The sequence below is a fragment of the Phycodurus eques genome, chromosome 3 (assembly GCF_024500275.1).
Source record: "Phycodurus eques isolate BA_2022a chromosome 3, UOR_Pequ_1.1, whole genome shotgun sequence".
NCBI lineage: Eukaryota > Metazoa > Chordata > Actinopteri > Syngnathiformes > Syngnathidae > Phycodurus > Phycodurus eques.
This window is the reverse complement of record NC_084527.1, coordinates 6184345-6200296: the sequence shown is the minus strand read 5'-3', so window position 1 is coordinate 6200296 and position 15952 is coordinate 6184345. Positions and strand designations below refer to the sequence as shown.

Genomic DNA, 15952 nt, shown 5'->3' with positions numbered 1-15952 from the left:
CATCATCAGGTGCACCTAAAAACTATAATGAGGAGGAAATGTTTATTAACTCACTTGCAGAGAGAGAGTTCAGTGTGTCTAGTAGGGATATAACAATATTTAGGTGTAGTTTCCCAGTCGCTAATTATTTTCACATAACTCCGACTGTTTATCGGCTTTCTTTGTCTTCAGACTCCACATCCGCTTTGCGTTCAACGTTTGTTGTTGTTTTACATTTGCAAGGAGGCAAGACCGTGTCATTGAGAATAATGAGGACAGTTTAGTGAGGAAGGTCCACATCATGGCGTCGCGGGATGTCACTCCAGTGGAAAAGGGTGTGTAAACTAGCAAGAGTGATGATGCGGATCGATTGTGAGGCTTGTTTGGCAGAATCAGAATCATCTTTATTTGCCAAGTATGTCAAAAACACAAGGAATTTGTCTCTGGTAGTTAGAGCCACTCTATTACGACACAGCCATTTGACAGAAAATACTTTTGAGATAAAAAAACACAGTATGGAGAGTCACTGAGCAATAAAAGGTTACCGGTAATGTGGTAATGCTGATACCTTTTTAATTTTTTATTTATTTTATTTTTTTTGACAATTGTGCAAATAATGCTGAGTCCTCTAGCAATTTAGAGGAGTTTGAAATGACTAATCGGGCAATAGTCCTTCAAGAAACGTATGCAGTTTAAAGTGACTAGTAGTGCTATAATCTGGAACAGTGTCAATTGTGCAAATGGTGCAGATACTTCTCAAGCACATGGGTGGCCAGTATTGGTCAACAACAGATATGCAAATAGTGTAGCGTGGCGAGACTACTGCAGTGAATGTGCGATTCATGTATAATTGGCCCGACAGAGATGTGACAACAATCTCAAGACGAAATTGGCAGCATGTTACAATGGAATTGTAAGTTAACTGTTTAAGAAGTTAAAGGCAAGAGGGAAGAAGCTGTTGGAATGTCTGCTACTTTTAGTTTGCATTGGTCGGTAGCGCCTGCCTGAGGGAAGGAGCAGGAAGAGGTGGTGACCAGGATGTGGAGGCTCTAAGAGGATTTTGCATGCTCCTTCCTCTCTTAGTTGTGGCAGCGTGCGAGTTCTTAAGGGTGGGTAGGAGGGGTAGCGACAATTTTTTCAGCAGTGTACACTGTGGTGTCCACGTTGCAGGCCAATACATGGGCGGGCATGGCAAGTGTCGCCTGTGTGACGCCACCTGTCTGGAGTGCACGGGGCCCGAGAGAGAAGACTGCACCAGCTGCACCCCCACGCGGTGAGAGAGACCACTTTACACCCCTCTTGACTAAAGATTGTATGGTTTGATCTAGAAAATAAGAATACAATAAAATAAATGAGTCGCCCTCCTATATTGCAGTTCATCATTCACGCCCCAGCTGTATTGTTTTTTTCCCCCGCATCTTTTGAAATGTTTTTTTTTTTTTTACAGTATACACTGAAAAAAATAAACACTGCATAACTTAAAAAACTGACATAATCCCATCACATTTAATATTTTAGCTTTGATTCAATGAAAATGATTTGTGTAGTGTATCCTCAAAGTTTAACCTGAAAGTTTTTATTCCATGTAAATCATGTTTGAATGTTGGAACAAACATTACTAGTGTTTCCCAAACCGTTAGCTCTTGCTAACTTAGTTTAGGTTAAAAGCACGGCAGTGAGGTTCAGCGCTCATACAGTGGGTATGGAAAGCATTCAGACCCCCTTAAAATTTTCACTCTTTGTTATATTGCTAAAATCATTTAAGTTCATTTTTTTCTCATTAAGAGGATAAGCGGCAAAGAAAATGGATGGATGTACACACAACACCCCTTACTGACAGAAAAGAAACTTAATAATCTTGAAAAATTGAAATTTTTGCAGATGTATTAAAAAATAAAAACTGAAATATCACACACCCAGAAATATTCAAACCCTTTCCTGTGACACTCATATATTTAACTCGGGTGCTGTCCATTTATTCTGATCATCCTTGATGGTTCTACACCTTCATTGGAGTCCAGCTGTGTTTGTTGATACTGATTGGATTTGATTAGGAAAGCCACATCCCTGTCTATATCAGACCTTACAGCTCACAGTGCACATCAGAGCAAATGAGAATCATGAGGTCAAAGGTCAAACTGCCTGAAGAGCTCAGACAGAATTGTGGCAAGGCACAGATCTGGCCATTGTTACAAAACAAATTTTGCTGCACTTAAGGTTCCTAAGAGCACAGTGGCCTCCATAATCCTTATATGGAAGGCGTTTGGGACGACCAGAACCCTTCCTAGAGCTGGCCGTCCGGCCAAACTGAGTATTTGGGGGAGAAGAGAGAGAGAGGTAAAGAAGAACCCAAAGATCACTGTGGCTGAGCTCCAGAGATGGAGATGGGAGAAAGTTCTAGAAAGTCAACCATCACTGCAGCCCTCCACCAGTCGAGGTTTTATGGCAGAGTGGCCCGACGGAAGCCTCTCCTCAGTGCAAGACACATGAAAGCCCGCATGGAGTTTACAAAAAAAAAAAACACCCTGAAGGACTCCAAGATGGTGAGAAATAAGATTCTATGGTTTGATGAGACCAAGATAGAAATTGTTGGCCTTAATTCTAAGTGGCATGTGTGGAGAAAACCAGGTACTGCGCATCACCTGTCCGATACAGTCCCAACGCTGAAGCCTGGTGGTGGCAGCATCATGCTGTGGGTGGGGTTTTCAGCTGCAGGGACAGGACGACTGGTTGCAATCGAAGGAAAGATGAATGCGGCCAAATACAGGGATATCCTGGACGAAAACTTTCTCCAGAGTGCTCAGGACCTCAGATTGAAGGTTCACCTTCCGACAAGACAATGACACTAAGCACACAGCTAAAATAACAAAGGAGTGGCTTCAGAACAACTCCGTGACTGAACAATTCCCTTTTTTTTCTGTCAATATGGGTGCTGTGTGTACATTTAAGAGGAAAAAAAATGAATTTAATTGATTTTAGGAAATGGCTTACAATGTCATTTTCTCTGTAATCATTTTGAAAGCGGCTTGACATTACTTCTGCTATGTTTTGCCAAGTTAGTCTCCAAAGCTGTTAACCACACAAACTTTCTATTCTGCCCGACTATCACCCCGATATGATCATTCTCATCAATTCTATAGATTGGTACTATTGATCGGATCGATTCCGTAGATGAACACATATCGTGATGATCAAATCACAATGAGTCTTTTCTGTCTTCAATAATCTAAGACTGCGGTCGTTGTTTTTGTTGATTGTCAAGCGCATTGTTGCACGTGCAGGCTTTTCGACGAGGGCGCTTGCGTGATCCGTTGCCAGAGGGGGCGCTATGCCATGGCCGGAGAGTGTCACCGCTGCCACCCCACCTGCCACGAGTGCACTGACGAAGGTCCGGACAATTGCACCAGCTGTGACACAGGTACAAGCTCTCGACTGACCTGGAATCAGCTCTCTACGATGCAGTTTGTTAGCTCATCTAGACATAATAAACCTTATTTGAAGTCTCGTCTGACCTGGGATCAGAGGTAATCCTGAATTTTGTCCCCGTCGGCCCCTCATACGTTGATTTTATTCATTCATTTCGGACCAGTCCTCTGCAGTAAAATAAGTTTCCTAGTCTAATCCCTGCTAAACCAGTGGTTCAAAGCTTTGGCGGTTGCGCCGTCTTCCGTCTTCACCACAAACAAACAAAGTGTGGAGGCGTTTAATCTGCGCCACTATTTTTAGGCGCAGGCTCGACATTTACAAGCGTGGAGATATAGGAGGCGGCGTGTGGAGCTGAGGTGCCTTTCATGTGCGTCCCCCGCCCACGACACATCATTAGCGCCTGGCGATGGAGGAGGCTATGCCTGTTCATCACTATGGCACTGCTAAAGCTACAACCGTTTGCACCACACACGTACAATCCGTCATTTGCTCCTTAGCTCTGGATGTTGCAGTTTAATACTCCACTCTGGCCCTTTGTCTCCTTTTGGATAAAATTGTTCAGAAATAATAAACACACATCCTAATGGTTTCTTAGATAATACTCCACAGTCTTTTCTTTGTCACAGAGGCCCTAGTTCTCCTCTCGGATAAAATTGGTTGAAAATAAACACACATGGCAACATTTCTGTACAGTACCACTGTGTCTTACTTTATTATACTCCACAGTCTCCACTTTGCTGCAGTGACCTTAGGTCTCCTCTTGGATGAAATTAGTCTTCTTCCCGCAGAGAAGTCATCCCATGATTCCACTCACCTTTGATGCTTTTCTGTTGCAGTATAACATTCCACAGTCTCTACTTTGCTGCAGCGGTCCTTCGTCTATTCTTGTACAGTATAAATGTTATCTACAGCTTTTCTGCCTCATCCCACCCCCTTCAGATATGTTCGATGTGCCCCGCTACCTGTTTGGGGACCAGTGTCGAGACGTCTGCCCTGAGGGCTTCTTCCACTCTGAGTACAAACGTTGCGAGCCGTGCGCATCCGACTGTGTGGCGTGCGCGTCGGCCAGCCGCTGCCTCAGCTGCAGCCCGGGACACAAACTCAGAGAGGGACAGTGTTTTCCACTGGAGTGCCGCACAGGTGAGCGGTCAAAAATCCGTGTGCAACAAACTACATCATTTCATATATCATGTTGAAGCCCCCGATGAGGGCTTTCCAGCTCTGTCACTATATTGTAAATATGGCCTTATACAATGATGTCATGACCAAAATGTGTATATATTTTTTCTTTCGTTCTTGAAAGCATGTTCAGTAGTAACAAGGTCCAATATGAATGTGCAACAACAACAAAAAATAATAATTTGATTGTCATATACCATATTAAAACCCTGATATGGGCTTTTAGCTAGAATTACATTTTAAATGTGCCCTTATATGATTTCCTAACTAAACATATGTGAATCAGTCACAAATCAATTTGCAACAAACCACATCCTTTCGTGTGTCATATTCAAGTCCCCAATGTGTATTACACAATGCACTGTATAATTGAGTTGTTTTCTGTTTGTATACATTTCAATGCCTCTTTGTCGCATATCACCACTGTGTCAAGTCTTTTTCAACTTGTGCTGTTCAGTTGAGCTCGCTGAGGCATGTCTCCCTTGCGACGACGGCTGCAAACAGTGTGCACACAGTGAGTACATGGCAAAACAACACACGCAGATCTAGACACAACCTGAAGGCCTGATTTCCGGCTCGTGAGTGAGTGTCTCTCGTCTTGTTCTTCCACCTGTGTGAATGACTAATTGATTTGCACACGCAGCAGCTTGTCTTCTGCATTCATTCACTCTCTGTGTGTGTGTGTGTGTGTGTGTGTGTGTGTGTGTGGTTACAATATCTCGCCCTCGGGCTGTAGGTCGCTACACTATGTGATGCATTTAGATTTGTCCCAAAAAGTGTCTTTCCATCCAGTTTTCGCTGTGATCAATTCAACGGCCGTTTTGTGTTGTACTAGAGTGCCCCCTGCTGATAGTAAACGACACTACAAGCTGTGAGCATTTTAATTGTATTTATTTATTTTCAAGCACTTTAGCAGCAAACTCGGGCCCAAAATAGCATGTGAAAATTAAAATAACCTAAATAAGCCTTTAAAATCGGCCCATAACAAAATCTCCCAAACGTGGGGAAAATGTGTTCTGGTCTGATGAAACCAAGGTTGATCTTTTTGGCCATAATTCCAAAAGGTTTGTTTGGCACAAACACAACACTGCTCATCACCAAAAGGACACCATAAAGTACTTTCGGTGACGCATGCTTTGGGGCTGTTTTTATTCAGCTAAATGGGGGCTTAGTCAATGGTGGAGATAATCAGAATCATCTTTATTTGCCAAGTATGTCCAAAACACACAAGGAATTTGTCTCCGGTAGTTGGAGCCGCTCTAGTACAACAGACAGTCAATTTACAGAACACTTTGGAGACATAAAGACATTGACAAAAAACAATTGTGCAAAAAGATGCAGAGTCCTCTAGCACTTAGAGCAGTTCGAACGACTAATATTGCAATAGTCCGGTGCAATGACCAGTGTGCAAAGGGCGCCGAGACTTCAAGGAGTGTATGCGGTTTAAAGTAACGAGTAGTGCGATCATCTGGGACAATGTCGGTTGTGCAAATGTTACAGATACTCCTCAATCAGTGTGCAAATGGAGCAGATGCTACTCTGGCATGAGTGGCCAGTATAGGCAAATAGTGGAGCATGGCGAGACAACTACAGTGAGTGCACGAGTAATACATAATTGGATACCAGTCACTTGGCACAAAATATTCAGGCTTCTGCTAGAAAGCAAAGCAACAGAAGAAAAAAAAAAGTCAGGAAAAGCTTTCAAGAACAACTGAACTTTAAATAGAGGCAGGTGTGGGCTAACTCCAATTTCACATGAGTTTGAATGCGATTGGTTAATTTTGAACACAGACACATCCTGGTAATAAAAGGGTGTGCACAGTTTTGCACCCACATGATTTCAGCTCTTTGTAAAATAGAAAAAAATCTAATTCAGCTATACAAGTTATAGGTCGATAATTGTTAGAAAAAGGTTTTATTTTTGTCCCATTTTTATTTCACAAAAGCCTGACATTCGAATAGGGGTGTGATGACTTTTTATAATCACTGTATGCCAACATGCATTGCTCGCCATTGTACTCTTTGCAGAGGACGCCGGACACCCAGAAAAGGGAACCAACTGCCTCAAGTGTGAAGATGATTTCTACCAGTAAGTTAGCAAAAAAAAAAACATTTTGTGCATTTTATTGTGCTGTTGTTGAATGCAATTTTATTTCAGGTTTGTTTACTTGTGTGTGGCAGGATGTTTTCTGACTGCTACAAGTCGTGCCCGGATGGCACCATCGGCGTTCCCGAGAGCATGACGTGCGCGCCATGCGAAGACCGGCGGTGCACCATCTGCGACGAATCGCAGTGCTATTGGTGTCAACCGGGATTCTACCTTTTTGGTGCCGCTTCCCACCAATTTTTGGAGCCCGCATTTCAAAGAGCAGCGAGACAAACGTGTGTTGGTGTGCGTGTGTGCGTATAGATGGAAGGTGTGTGGAAAAGTGCCAGGGGGGCTTCTTCGTGGACGAGGAAGGTCAGGAGTGTGAGGCGTGTCACCGAGCGTGCGAGACGTGCGGCGGGCCGAGGTTTGACGACTGCGACTCGTGCCGGGACGAGCTCGTGCTGAAAGACGGCGAGTGCGTGAAGGGAACTCAGCTGGGGGCCTGCCCTAACGGACGCTTCAGGAACCGTAGGACGAACAGACGCTCTTGTCGTTGTATGGCGGTACCTTGACTTACAAGGGAAACGAGTTTTTTGAGTGTGTTTGTGTTTTAGGACATGGAGAGTGTGAGCTGTGTCATTCTTCTTGTGAGGCCTGCTTTGATGCACGCAGACACGACTGCATCGCCTGTCCCCAAGGTCTCTTTGTGTTGTGTGTGTCTCTTTTTATTGTAATGGAAATTTTGGGTATGTTGCTCACATACACTACTGAAACGTTCTCATACATATCTCTGAGAGCATTTCAATAGTCTATAAGCGAGGTACAGTGGAACCCCACAAAGTCGCCGTTCAGCACCTGCCGATTCACCTATTTGCCCCCTTTTTTTTTTTTTTTTTTTTCCCCCTTCATTTTTTCCCCCATTTTCCATCCATCCATTTTCTGAGCTGCTTCTCCTCACTAGACTCGCGAGCGCGCTGGAGCCTATCCCAGCTATCATCGGGGAGGAGGCGGGCTACAACCTGAACGGGTCGCCAGCCAATCGCAGGGCACATAGGAACAAACAACCATTCACACTCACATTCACACCTACGGGCAATTTAGAGTCTCCAATTCACGCATGTTTTTGGGATGTGGGAGGAAACCGGAGTGCCCGGAGAAAACCCACGCAGGCACGGGGAGAACATGCAAACTCCACACAGGCGGGACCGGGGATTGAACCCGGGTCCTCAGAACTGTGAGGCAGACGCTCTGACCATTCGCCCACCATTCCGCCCCCATTTTTTAAAAACTTTAAAAAATAAAAAAAAATTAAAAAAAAACTTTTTTTGAAATTTTTTTTTCCTTTTTCTTTTTTTTTTTTTGGGGGGGGGGGCAGTTCTGACAACGCTAATTGGCAGTCTATCCCCTGCTTATTCAATAATTTTTGTGGGTTAACAAAATATTGTATTTGTTTTATCAATGTAATTTTCAGTCCGCGAATTGCGGAGGTCCAGCGTAATCCTGAATTCTTTCCCTGACAGCCCATCATGTGTGATCAGCTGTCATGTGTGACCGTCTTAAAATGTTGCTTGTAAAACTCCCAGTTTAGCATTAGCATGAGCGTGTCCATCTAACTGGTTATTGTCACGTTATGTTTTTCTAGGCGCCTTCCTGACGTCCGATCAGACGTGCGTGTCTCGCTGCCCCGCCTCCACCTTTGCGAACGTCACGTCCGGGCGCTGCGACTCCTGCGCCGACGGCTGCGTCTCATGTCACGACGCCGACACGTGCCAGCGGTGCCATGCGGGACTCTACATGCAACACGCAGCCTGTGTGCTACAGTGTGACAGGTCAGCACCTTTATTAGCTACAGTACAGGATATACAGCACATACAGTTGAACACCCATGTTTACATATGCTCTATAGAAATACTTCTCTCACTGTCTAACATTAAATCAGACAAAACTTTATTGTTTTAGATCAATTAGGATGCTAAATGCTAGAATAATGTGATAAGGATTTTTTTTTTTTTTTTTTTTTTTTGGGGGGGCAATTTTTCATTACTTTCTTCAAAGTCAGAAGTTTACATTTTGTCCCAACGTGTTTACAGTATGTGTGTGTGGTTTCCCTCGTACGTCTTTTCCTTTGCAGAGGTTTCCCCGAGGGTGGCACGTGCCGCCCGTGCGCTGTTGAGTGCGCGTCTTGTAACGCCAACGCTTCCTTTTGTCTGAGCTGCGAGCCCGACCACTTCCTGTTGGAGCACAGGTGCGTGCGTGACTGTCCGCCGGGCTACTACAGCAAAGACGTGCGGTGTCTTCGCTGTCCCCCCGACTGCATCCACTGCAACCAGGACGGACTCTGTCTCAGTGAGTTGCCTGGAAATCTAAATAAAGTGGTGAAAAAAACTCAACTGTCGGGTGAGCCGTGGAGTTATAAAAGGTTACTTACTGCTGCTTTAAGTATTTTGTTGTCTTCCTCAACAGAGTGCGCAGATTACTTCCTCCTCCACATTGACAAGTGCGTAGACGGCTGTCCCGCCGGCTTTTTCCCCAGCGAGCAGCAGCATGAGTGCGTTCGTTGCCACGCCGACTGCGCATCGTGCGACGGGCCGGACCGCGACGACTGCAACACGTGCCGCAATCCTAAAGCGCTGCGCTACAACGGAGAGTGTCTGCCCCAGTGTCCCAGCAACACCTATTACGAGAAGGCTGACGGCGAGTGCAGAGGTATAACTGAAAAAATAATAGGAATATAAGACAAAATAAATCAAATATAATTTGAGTTATGATAAACTTCAATATAATTTTAAATTAAAAAGTATATAATACAATTAATTGGATCAAACAAAGCATATGAAGTCAAAAGTATGTAAAGAGTGACCAAAAATATAAAGAATAAATGTAATAAAAATTAAACCAAATGTGTAAATAAAACATAACACATAATTACTGTTATTAAAAATAGAAACTGATACAAAATAATGAAAATGTACATAATGAAAGGCCAAAAATAGAGAGTGAAATATCATACAAAATAAGAAAACTACAATTAAAAAATCTATCATTAATTAGAAAATACAGTACACATGTAACTATAGAGCCTCCTTTCCAAACAAATGTCATTCAAAATAACATTATAAAAATGAAATATAATAATACAATAAACTAAATCAGATCAAACTAAGCATATAAAGTCAAATTTATGTAAAGAATGGAAAAATGAAAAATGAAATATAATACAATAAACTAAAATATAAAATGTAATTATGATGAAAAACTGAAAAACATAAAGTATACTTGTAAAGAGAGACCAAAAACTGTTAGAAAAGGAAATACAATAAAAAAATAAGTTATGTTGTAATATATGTAATTCAACATTAACAAAGTAAATTACAGTATTAAAATAAAAAAACAACTAAAGTATCGGGGTGTGCCTCAAGGCTCAGTCCTTGGGCCCCTCCTTTTCACCAACTACACACTCCCCCTCAGTCAGATTATTCGTCATCATGGACACAATTTCCACTGTTATGCCGATGGTGCTCATCTTAATCTCAGCACTGTTCCATCCACTCAACTTCACCCCTGGTCTTTAGTCAATTGCGTACAGGAAATAAAATCATAGATGTCATCAAATCTGCTAAAACTAAACCTCAAGAAGACAGAGATCAGGGTTGCGGCACCCAAGGCGCAGCTGCGTAAGGTCGGGGATGTTCTCCTCCAGGTGGATGTCGTCTACATCTCCCCATCCATTGAAGCCGCAAGATGGCCGTCATCCTGGACTCCACCCTCTCCTTCCAGTCACACGTTAAATCCATCACCAAACCAAATTTTATCACCTCAGCAAGATCTCCGGATTCTGTCTGGACTGCTGCGGGTCCTTGCAGGTGCAGCCAGCAATAGCCTGCGCAGATTTCAGTATGTCCAGAACTCTGTTGGCAGACCCACACCGAACCCTGGCAGCACATCACCCCCACGCTCAACCACCTCCATTAACTAGGATTCAGTGCATCAAAATTGTCCTAAATCAGCAAAAACAAATCTTAGAAAATAAATTAAATAATTTGTTGTTGACCTGTGTACTCCATTCATGTCAATAAACAAATGTCTTGTAATGTGTGTGTGATGTTGACCGAGCGTGTTGTCTGGCGTGTGCGCAGACTGCGACCGCACTTGCCTGACGTGTTCGGGCAACGAGCCATCGTCGTGCCTCAGCTGCGAGTCGGAGCGCCGCCGCGACGCTAGCGGACGCTGCGTGTGGTACGGCCAGTGCTCTGAGCGCTCGTACGCGGACGGCGGCGGGGAGTGCCGGCTGTGCCACGCCTCCTGCCGCCGCTGCTCGGGGGGCCAGGGTCCGGACCGCTGCCTGGCCTGCGACCCGCCGCGCTTCCTGCTCAGTGAGTGCCCCCGCCCACCCTGCTTCTACGGAAGACTCTTTGCGTTGACTTTTTCTTTTTTGGTTGTTCGTATTTCAGACTCCACGTGCGTGTTGCAGTGTCCCGCCGGTTACTATGGAGACGACAAGGAGGCACGCACCTGCGAGCGATGCCACTTTAGCTGCGCCTCGTGTGCGGGACGCCACAGCGTGCAGTGCCACGCCTGTAGGCGGGGCTTCTTCAGGCAGGGTAGCAGCTGTGTACAAACCTGCTCCGAGAGGTCAGTCCAGGGACTCGACTTGACTTGCTTGATTTTTGCCAGAGTAACTTGCCTGAAACTTGAATGACCCGAGACTTACTTAAGACTCACTCCCACCTCTGGTGTCCTTTCGCAGTCATTTCGGGAACAGCAGCAGCATGGCGTGCGAGCGCTGCGACCCCGCCTGCGGTCGCTGTCGGGGCCCCGCCGACACCGACTGCCTGAGCTGTCGAGACGGCTTCGTCTACGTGAGGCGGCGAGGTCGCTGCCTGAAGAATTGCCCGTCGGGTTACTATAATCACATCTGGACCCACACCTGCCTCAAGTGTCACCCCACGTGCAAGACCTGCACAGGTTTGTGACCCGGTCTTGTGAGGATGACTCGTCGGGAAGTCTTTTTTTTTTTTTTTATTTTTTTTTTCCCCCCCCTTTACCCCCAGGCCCCTCTCTGGAATTTCCAATGTGAAGTGCGGTTGATTGCGTCAGTGGGGAGTTAATCACCTCGACAAATTTGCGTCACAGTAGTTATGAAATGAAACCCATTGATTAGTCACAATAAATGAGCATTTTTTTCCCCCTGTGCTGTGTCCTAAATTTTGCATTTACAAAGACAACAATGTGCTCTTTTCATTGACACTGTCAAAGAGTCCTTTTACAGTACCATATTATAAAACAAAATAATTTGTATTTATCAAATAAAAAAAATATTACTTTTGATTGACCCTGTCAGAGAGGAATCGGTTTATATTAATTTAATATGGTGAAATGAGAAAAATAATTCATATTTATAAATGAATCTAATATATTTTGAAAGTAAGAAAAAATGTTTAAGTCTTTTAATTGACATTGCCAAAGAGATGTTCATTTTCCAGTAATGAGAAAATCTATTACAATACAATCATACAATCGTCCTTCCACCGTTTAATTTGTTTTGTTTTGCTGGTGGGTCAGAAATCAATCCTCACATATTCAGTATGCGTAACAATATAATAATGTGACCTGTAAGTATAGTTGAGTGTAATTACGTGGTGTGTGTGTGTGTGTGTGTGTGTGTCCAGGTGCCGGCGCTACTTCCTGTGAGTCGTGTTACCATGGCTACCGCCTGATTGGCTCCAGCATCTGTGAATCCCAGTGTCTGATTGGCTCCTATTTAGCCTCCCAGGTCTTCACCTTCTTCATACGGCCTGACGTCCTCCTTCGTCCGAGCACCAACATCATCTTTTGTTTCCCGGTTCCAGGAGCGGGCGTCCGACGGTGACGCGCCGGACTGCCGGCCGTGCGACAGGTCCTGCCTGGGTTGTCGCGGTGCGGGTGCCTGGAACTGCACAGACTGTCCCGCCTCGCAGATCCTGAGCGACGACGGCCGCTGCCTGAGCTGCTGCCACGACCGGACGCTTCCCGCCGACCGTCCCGTAGGCTGGCAGTGCTGCGACTGCAACGCCTCCTTGGGTACGACCGGCGGACGCTTTCTCCAAATTTTGTGCTACAAAATAAATATATATATATATATTTTTCTGCCATGCCCACTAGTGGCATGGCAGATTTCTGTTGTCGCGTGAATGTGCAGCATTTCTCTCTTGCAGTTGTCTTGGGATTTTTTTGTCTTTGCGGTTGTTTTGTTTTTGTGATTGCAGCATTTTTTCTTTTCTAGTTGTTTTCTGTGATTGCCGCAGTTTTAAATTGCAGTATTTTTCTTTTGAATTTGTTTTGTTTGTGTGTTTTTTTGTTTTTTTTTTGTCGTTGCTGTAGTTGCAGCAAATGGCCATTTGCAGTGCATTTGGGAAAAGTTGTAGTTTTGCGTGGAAAAAATGTCCAATGCTACGTGGAAAAATCCAACTTTTCATGAAAGTTGTACATTTTACATTGAAAAAAGTTACAAAATGTTTTTTTCATAATGTGTTAATTTTTTTTTGGCATTTTGCCCTGAGATATGGGAAAAGTTAGGGTTTTTTTGGTGGGGAAAAAAGTCCAATGAAAAAGTTGTAATTTTACAGGAAAAAGTCAGTTTACATTAAAAGACCAAATTTTATGTGGAAAAGGTGAATGTAAACGACTTTTGTAATCTTATGCGAACTAAGTTAAAAACAAAGCGTTAAAAAGATGTCATTTTACATGAAAACAAATTGAGAACGGTTGTAAATTTGTGTGCAAAAGAAACCCACCATCCTCTTGTTTTTTGTAACAAAATCACTGTCCAGCAAAAAAAACGACGGTAATCTTCCACAATACTGCAACTTTTTCTGTTTAACATATATTTTAAAAAACTGTCTTATGGTTAATACAACATAGATATTAGGCGAAAATACACATATTATGGAAAATAAGTTTTAAAAAAAAAAACAATATTGAAGTGTTTGAAATTATACTAAAGTAAAATATTTTCTGCACAAATAATTTGAGAAAGAATACACAGTTAGAAAAATATTTTTAAAAGTAATTTAAAAAAAGACCTAAAATATTAGGCAAAAATACCACCATGTTTTGTAGCAACACATTTGCGTCGAACTTCCTTTTTGTTATGATGCGCAGCAGACTCGGAATGCTAAATATAGTGGTAATATTAATTACACTTTGAAACGGTGATACAGTTACATAATAATAATTGAAAACCAAGCATGTGGTGTAAGCCTCGACTATTTGCGGGGGTTAGGGCCATGCTGCTAATAGTGAAAAACAGCCATTCATTGACACGCAAAAAAAGTGTTTATAATTGCCTATATTAGTAGTTTGAACCCATAAATGTACAACAAAGTACAACTCTTCTTACAAAGAAATGGCTTAAAGATTATTTGATTTTTTTTTTTAATTCTTTTTTAAAACGCTACGCAAGCATTTGTAGTGAAGACGCTTAATAACTTCCATTCATAACTAGGGATAGGCGATACCGGCCTTATTTCAGGGTATCGGGTACTCTTGAAGGCTGCCGATATCCGCCGCTGATAAAAAAAATAAATAAATCTGACATTAAGTCCTCCTCGCCAGTAGTTGGCGCTACACTGGTGGTTTGACACAGTGCATCATGTGCGTCAGAAAGGTCTTTGTTCACAATTAATTGTCCTTGTATTCATTAAAAATGTACTAGTGGTTTTGGTAATTAGTATTGGTGAGTACTCAAGAATGAGTTTCAAAATAAAATGAAATACTATAAACGACATGAAAACATTTTAATGGGTCAGTTTTTCAGCAAATAGCTGGGGATAGAACATATAAATGCAAATAGGTGAATTTGTGAAAAGTGAACCACCAATAAGTGGGGTATTACTGTCGTAAGCGATGATGGGTAAAGCGGTGATGTGACACTTTCTCTCTCCAGACGAGTGCGTCCTGGACGTCAACTTTGTGCTGAGAGACGTCAACGATTTGGAAAAGGAAGGCGGCGGCGGGGTCAAATTGGCCGCGACCATTTGCGTCCTTCTAGTCCTGTCTCTCGGGGCCGGGATCTTCGTCTTCCTCCAAGCTCGCTCCAAGTCGCTCGCCACGGCTGCCACCACCAATTCCAAAACCAAAAGTGGCGGCTTCCAGAAGCTGGACAACAACGAAGGAGAGGGAGGCGCCGCGTGCCAAGCCGGCGCATCCTCCTTCGGGGAGTACAGCGACAGACTTGTCGGGACGGACGACGACGACGATGAAGATGACATCGTGTACATGGGACAAGATGGAACCGTGTACAAGAAGTTCAAGTACGGGCTTTTGGGTGACCAGGAGGACGACATTGAGCTGGAGTATGACGACGAGAGCTACACCTACAGATAAACACGCATGCATGCCAGCGGACATGTATCACAAATGTCAAAAAAATTGCATTTTACATGGGAAAAAACATTTGACAGGAAATGTAATTTAGTGTGAAAAGTTTACTTTTCACATCTGCTCACAGCTCACATTTGAAACCGAATGTGTACTTGGGACAATTTTATGTGGATTATTTTGAAATCTGGGATGGAAAAGATTCATTGGAAAGAAAGTTGTAATTTAAGGAGAAAAAAATATTTTTTGAAATGTCATTTTATGTGAAAAAGACTTTTTAATGCGTAGAAATATTCAATTCTATGTGCAATAGTTGAAAAACATGTTTTTATAGGCTTCTGATTTCAAAACTGGCTATTCATCAATGTGTTGTGTATACTGTAATTACAGTATATGACTGCGAAGTGGCCCGTGACAAAAATTAGTTTTGACACCCCTGGTGTAGATAAAGCGCTATATAAGTGTGCATTCCATTTACCATTTAAAAACTCTTTTCTCAATTCTTGTAATTATTAGTTATTGGATTAAATGATATGAAATAATTTGAGGACAGCATTTTTTCTTTCAACATTTAATCCATAATTGTGATAAGAGTGACCTTTTGCTTCCATTTGTCTTTTTTTATACAAATGTTTGAGGAACACAAGATGACAAGAGCGAAAAATCTGAACTTTAGCAACCATTCACAGGATGAATCACATTATATTCACAAGTCATTTATACATATATATTACATATAACTTACTCGCCAACACGATATAGACAACAATGAATTGATTGCATGTAGCAGTAGATAATGTACTTAACTGTAGTATGCGGTAATATGAGGCAAAAGTGTGTGACTGGACTTTGAGCTTTCGTCTTTGACGATGTGCTAAGAAAATAGAAACGTTCCAGCTACAGGCTAAATTTCAACTCTGC

The 15952-nt window shown here is 43.0% G+C and overlaps 1 protein-coding gene across 1 annotated transcript in view; it reads left to right on the top strand.

Moving 5' to 3' along the window:
- The window catches only part of LOC133399852 (proprotein convertase subtilisin/kexin type 5-like), an 89945-nt gene extending 74453 nt beyond the window's left edge, over positions 1 to 15492 (top strand). Inside the window, 17 exon segments of the mRNA XM_061671800.1 lie at positions 1150 to 1252; positions 3261 to 3397; positions 4345 to 4565; positions 5056 to 5098; positions 6613 to 6673; positions 6766 to 6911; positions 6995 to 7201; positions 7288 to 7371; positions 8316 to 8502; positions 8805 to 9019; positions 9137 to 9379; positions 10810 to 11046; positions 11125 to 11305; positions 11421 to 11638; positions 12343 to 12446; positions 12523 to 12733; positions 14598 to 15492. Of these exon segments, the coding sequence (XP_061527784.1) occupies positions 1150 to 1252; positions 3261 to 3397; positions 4345 to 4565; positions 5056 to 5098; positions 6613 to 6673; positions 6766 to 6911; positions 6995 to 7201; positions 7288 to 7371; positions 8316 to 8502; positions 8805 to 9019; positions 9137 to 9379; positions 10810 to 11046; positions 11125 to 11305; positions 11421 to 11638; positions 12343 to 12446; positions 12523 to 12733; positions 14598 to 15037 (3038 nt within the window). The 3' untranslated portion in view covers positions 15038 to 15492.
- The last annotated feature ends 460 nt before the right edge of the window (positions 15493 to 15952 follow it).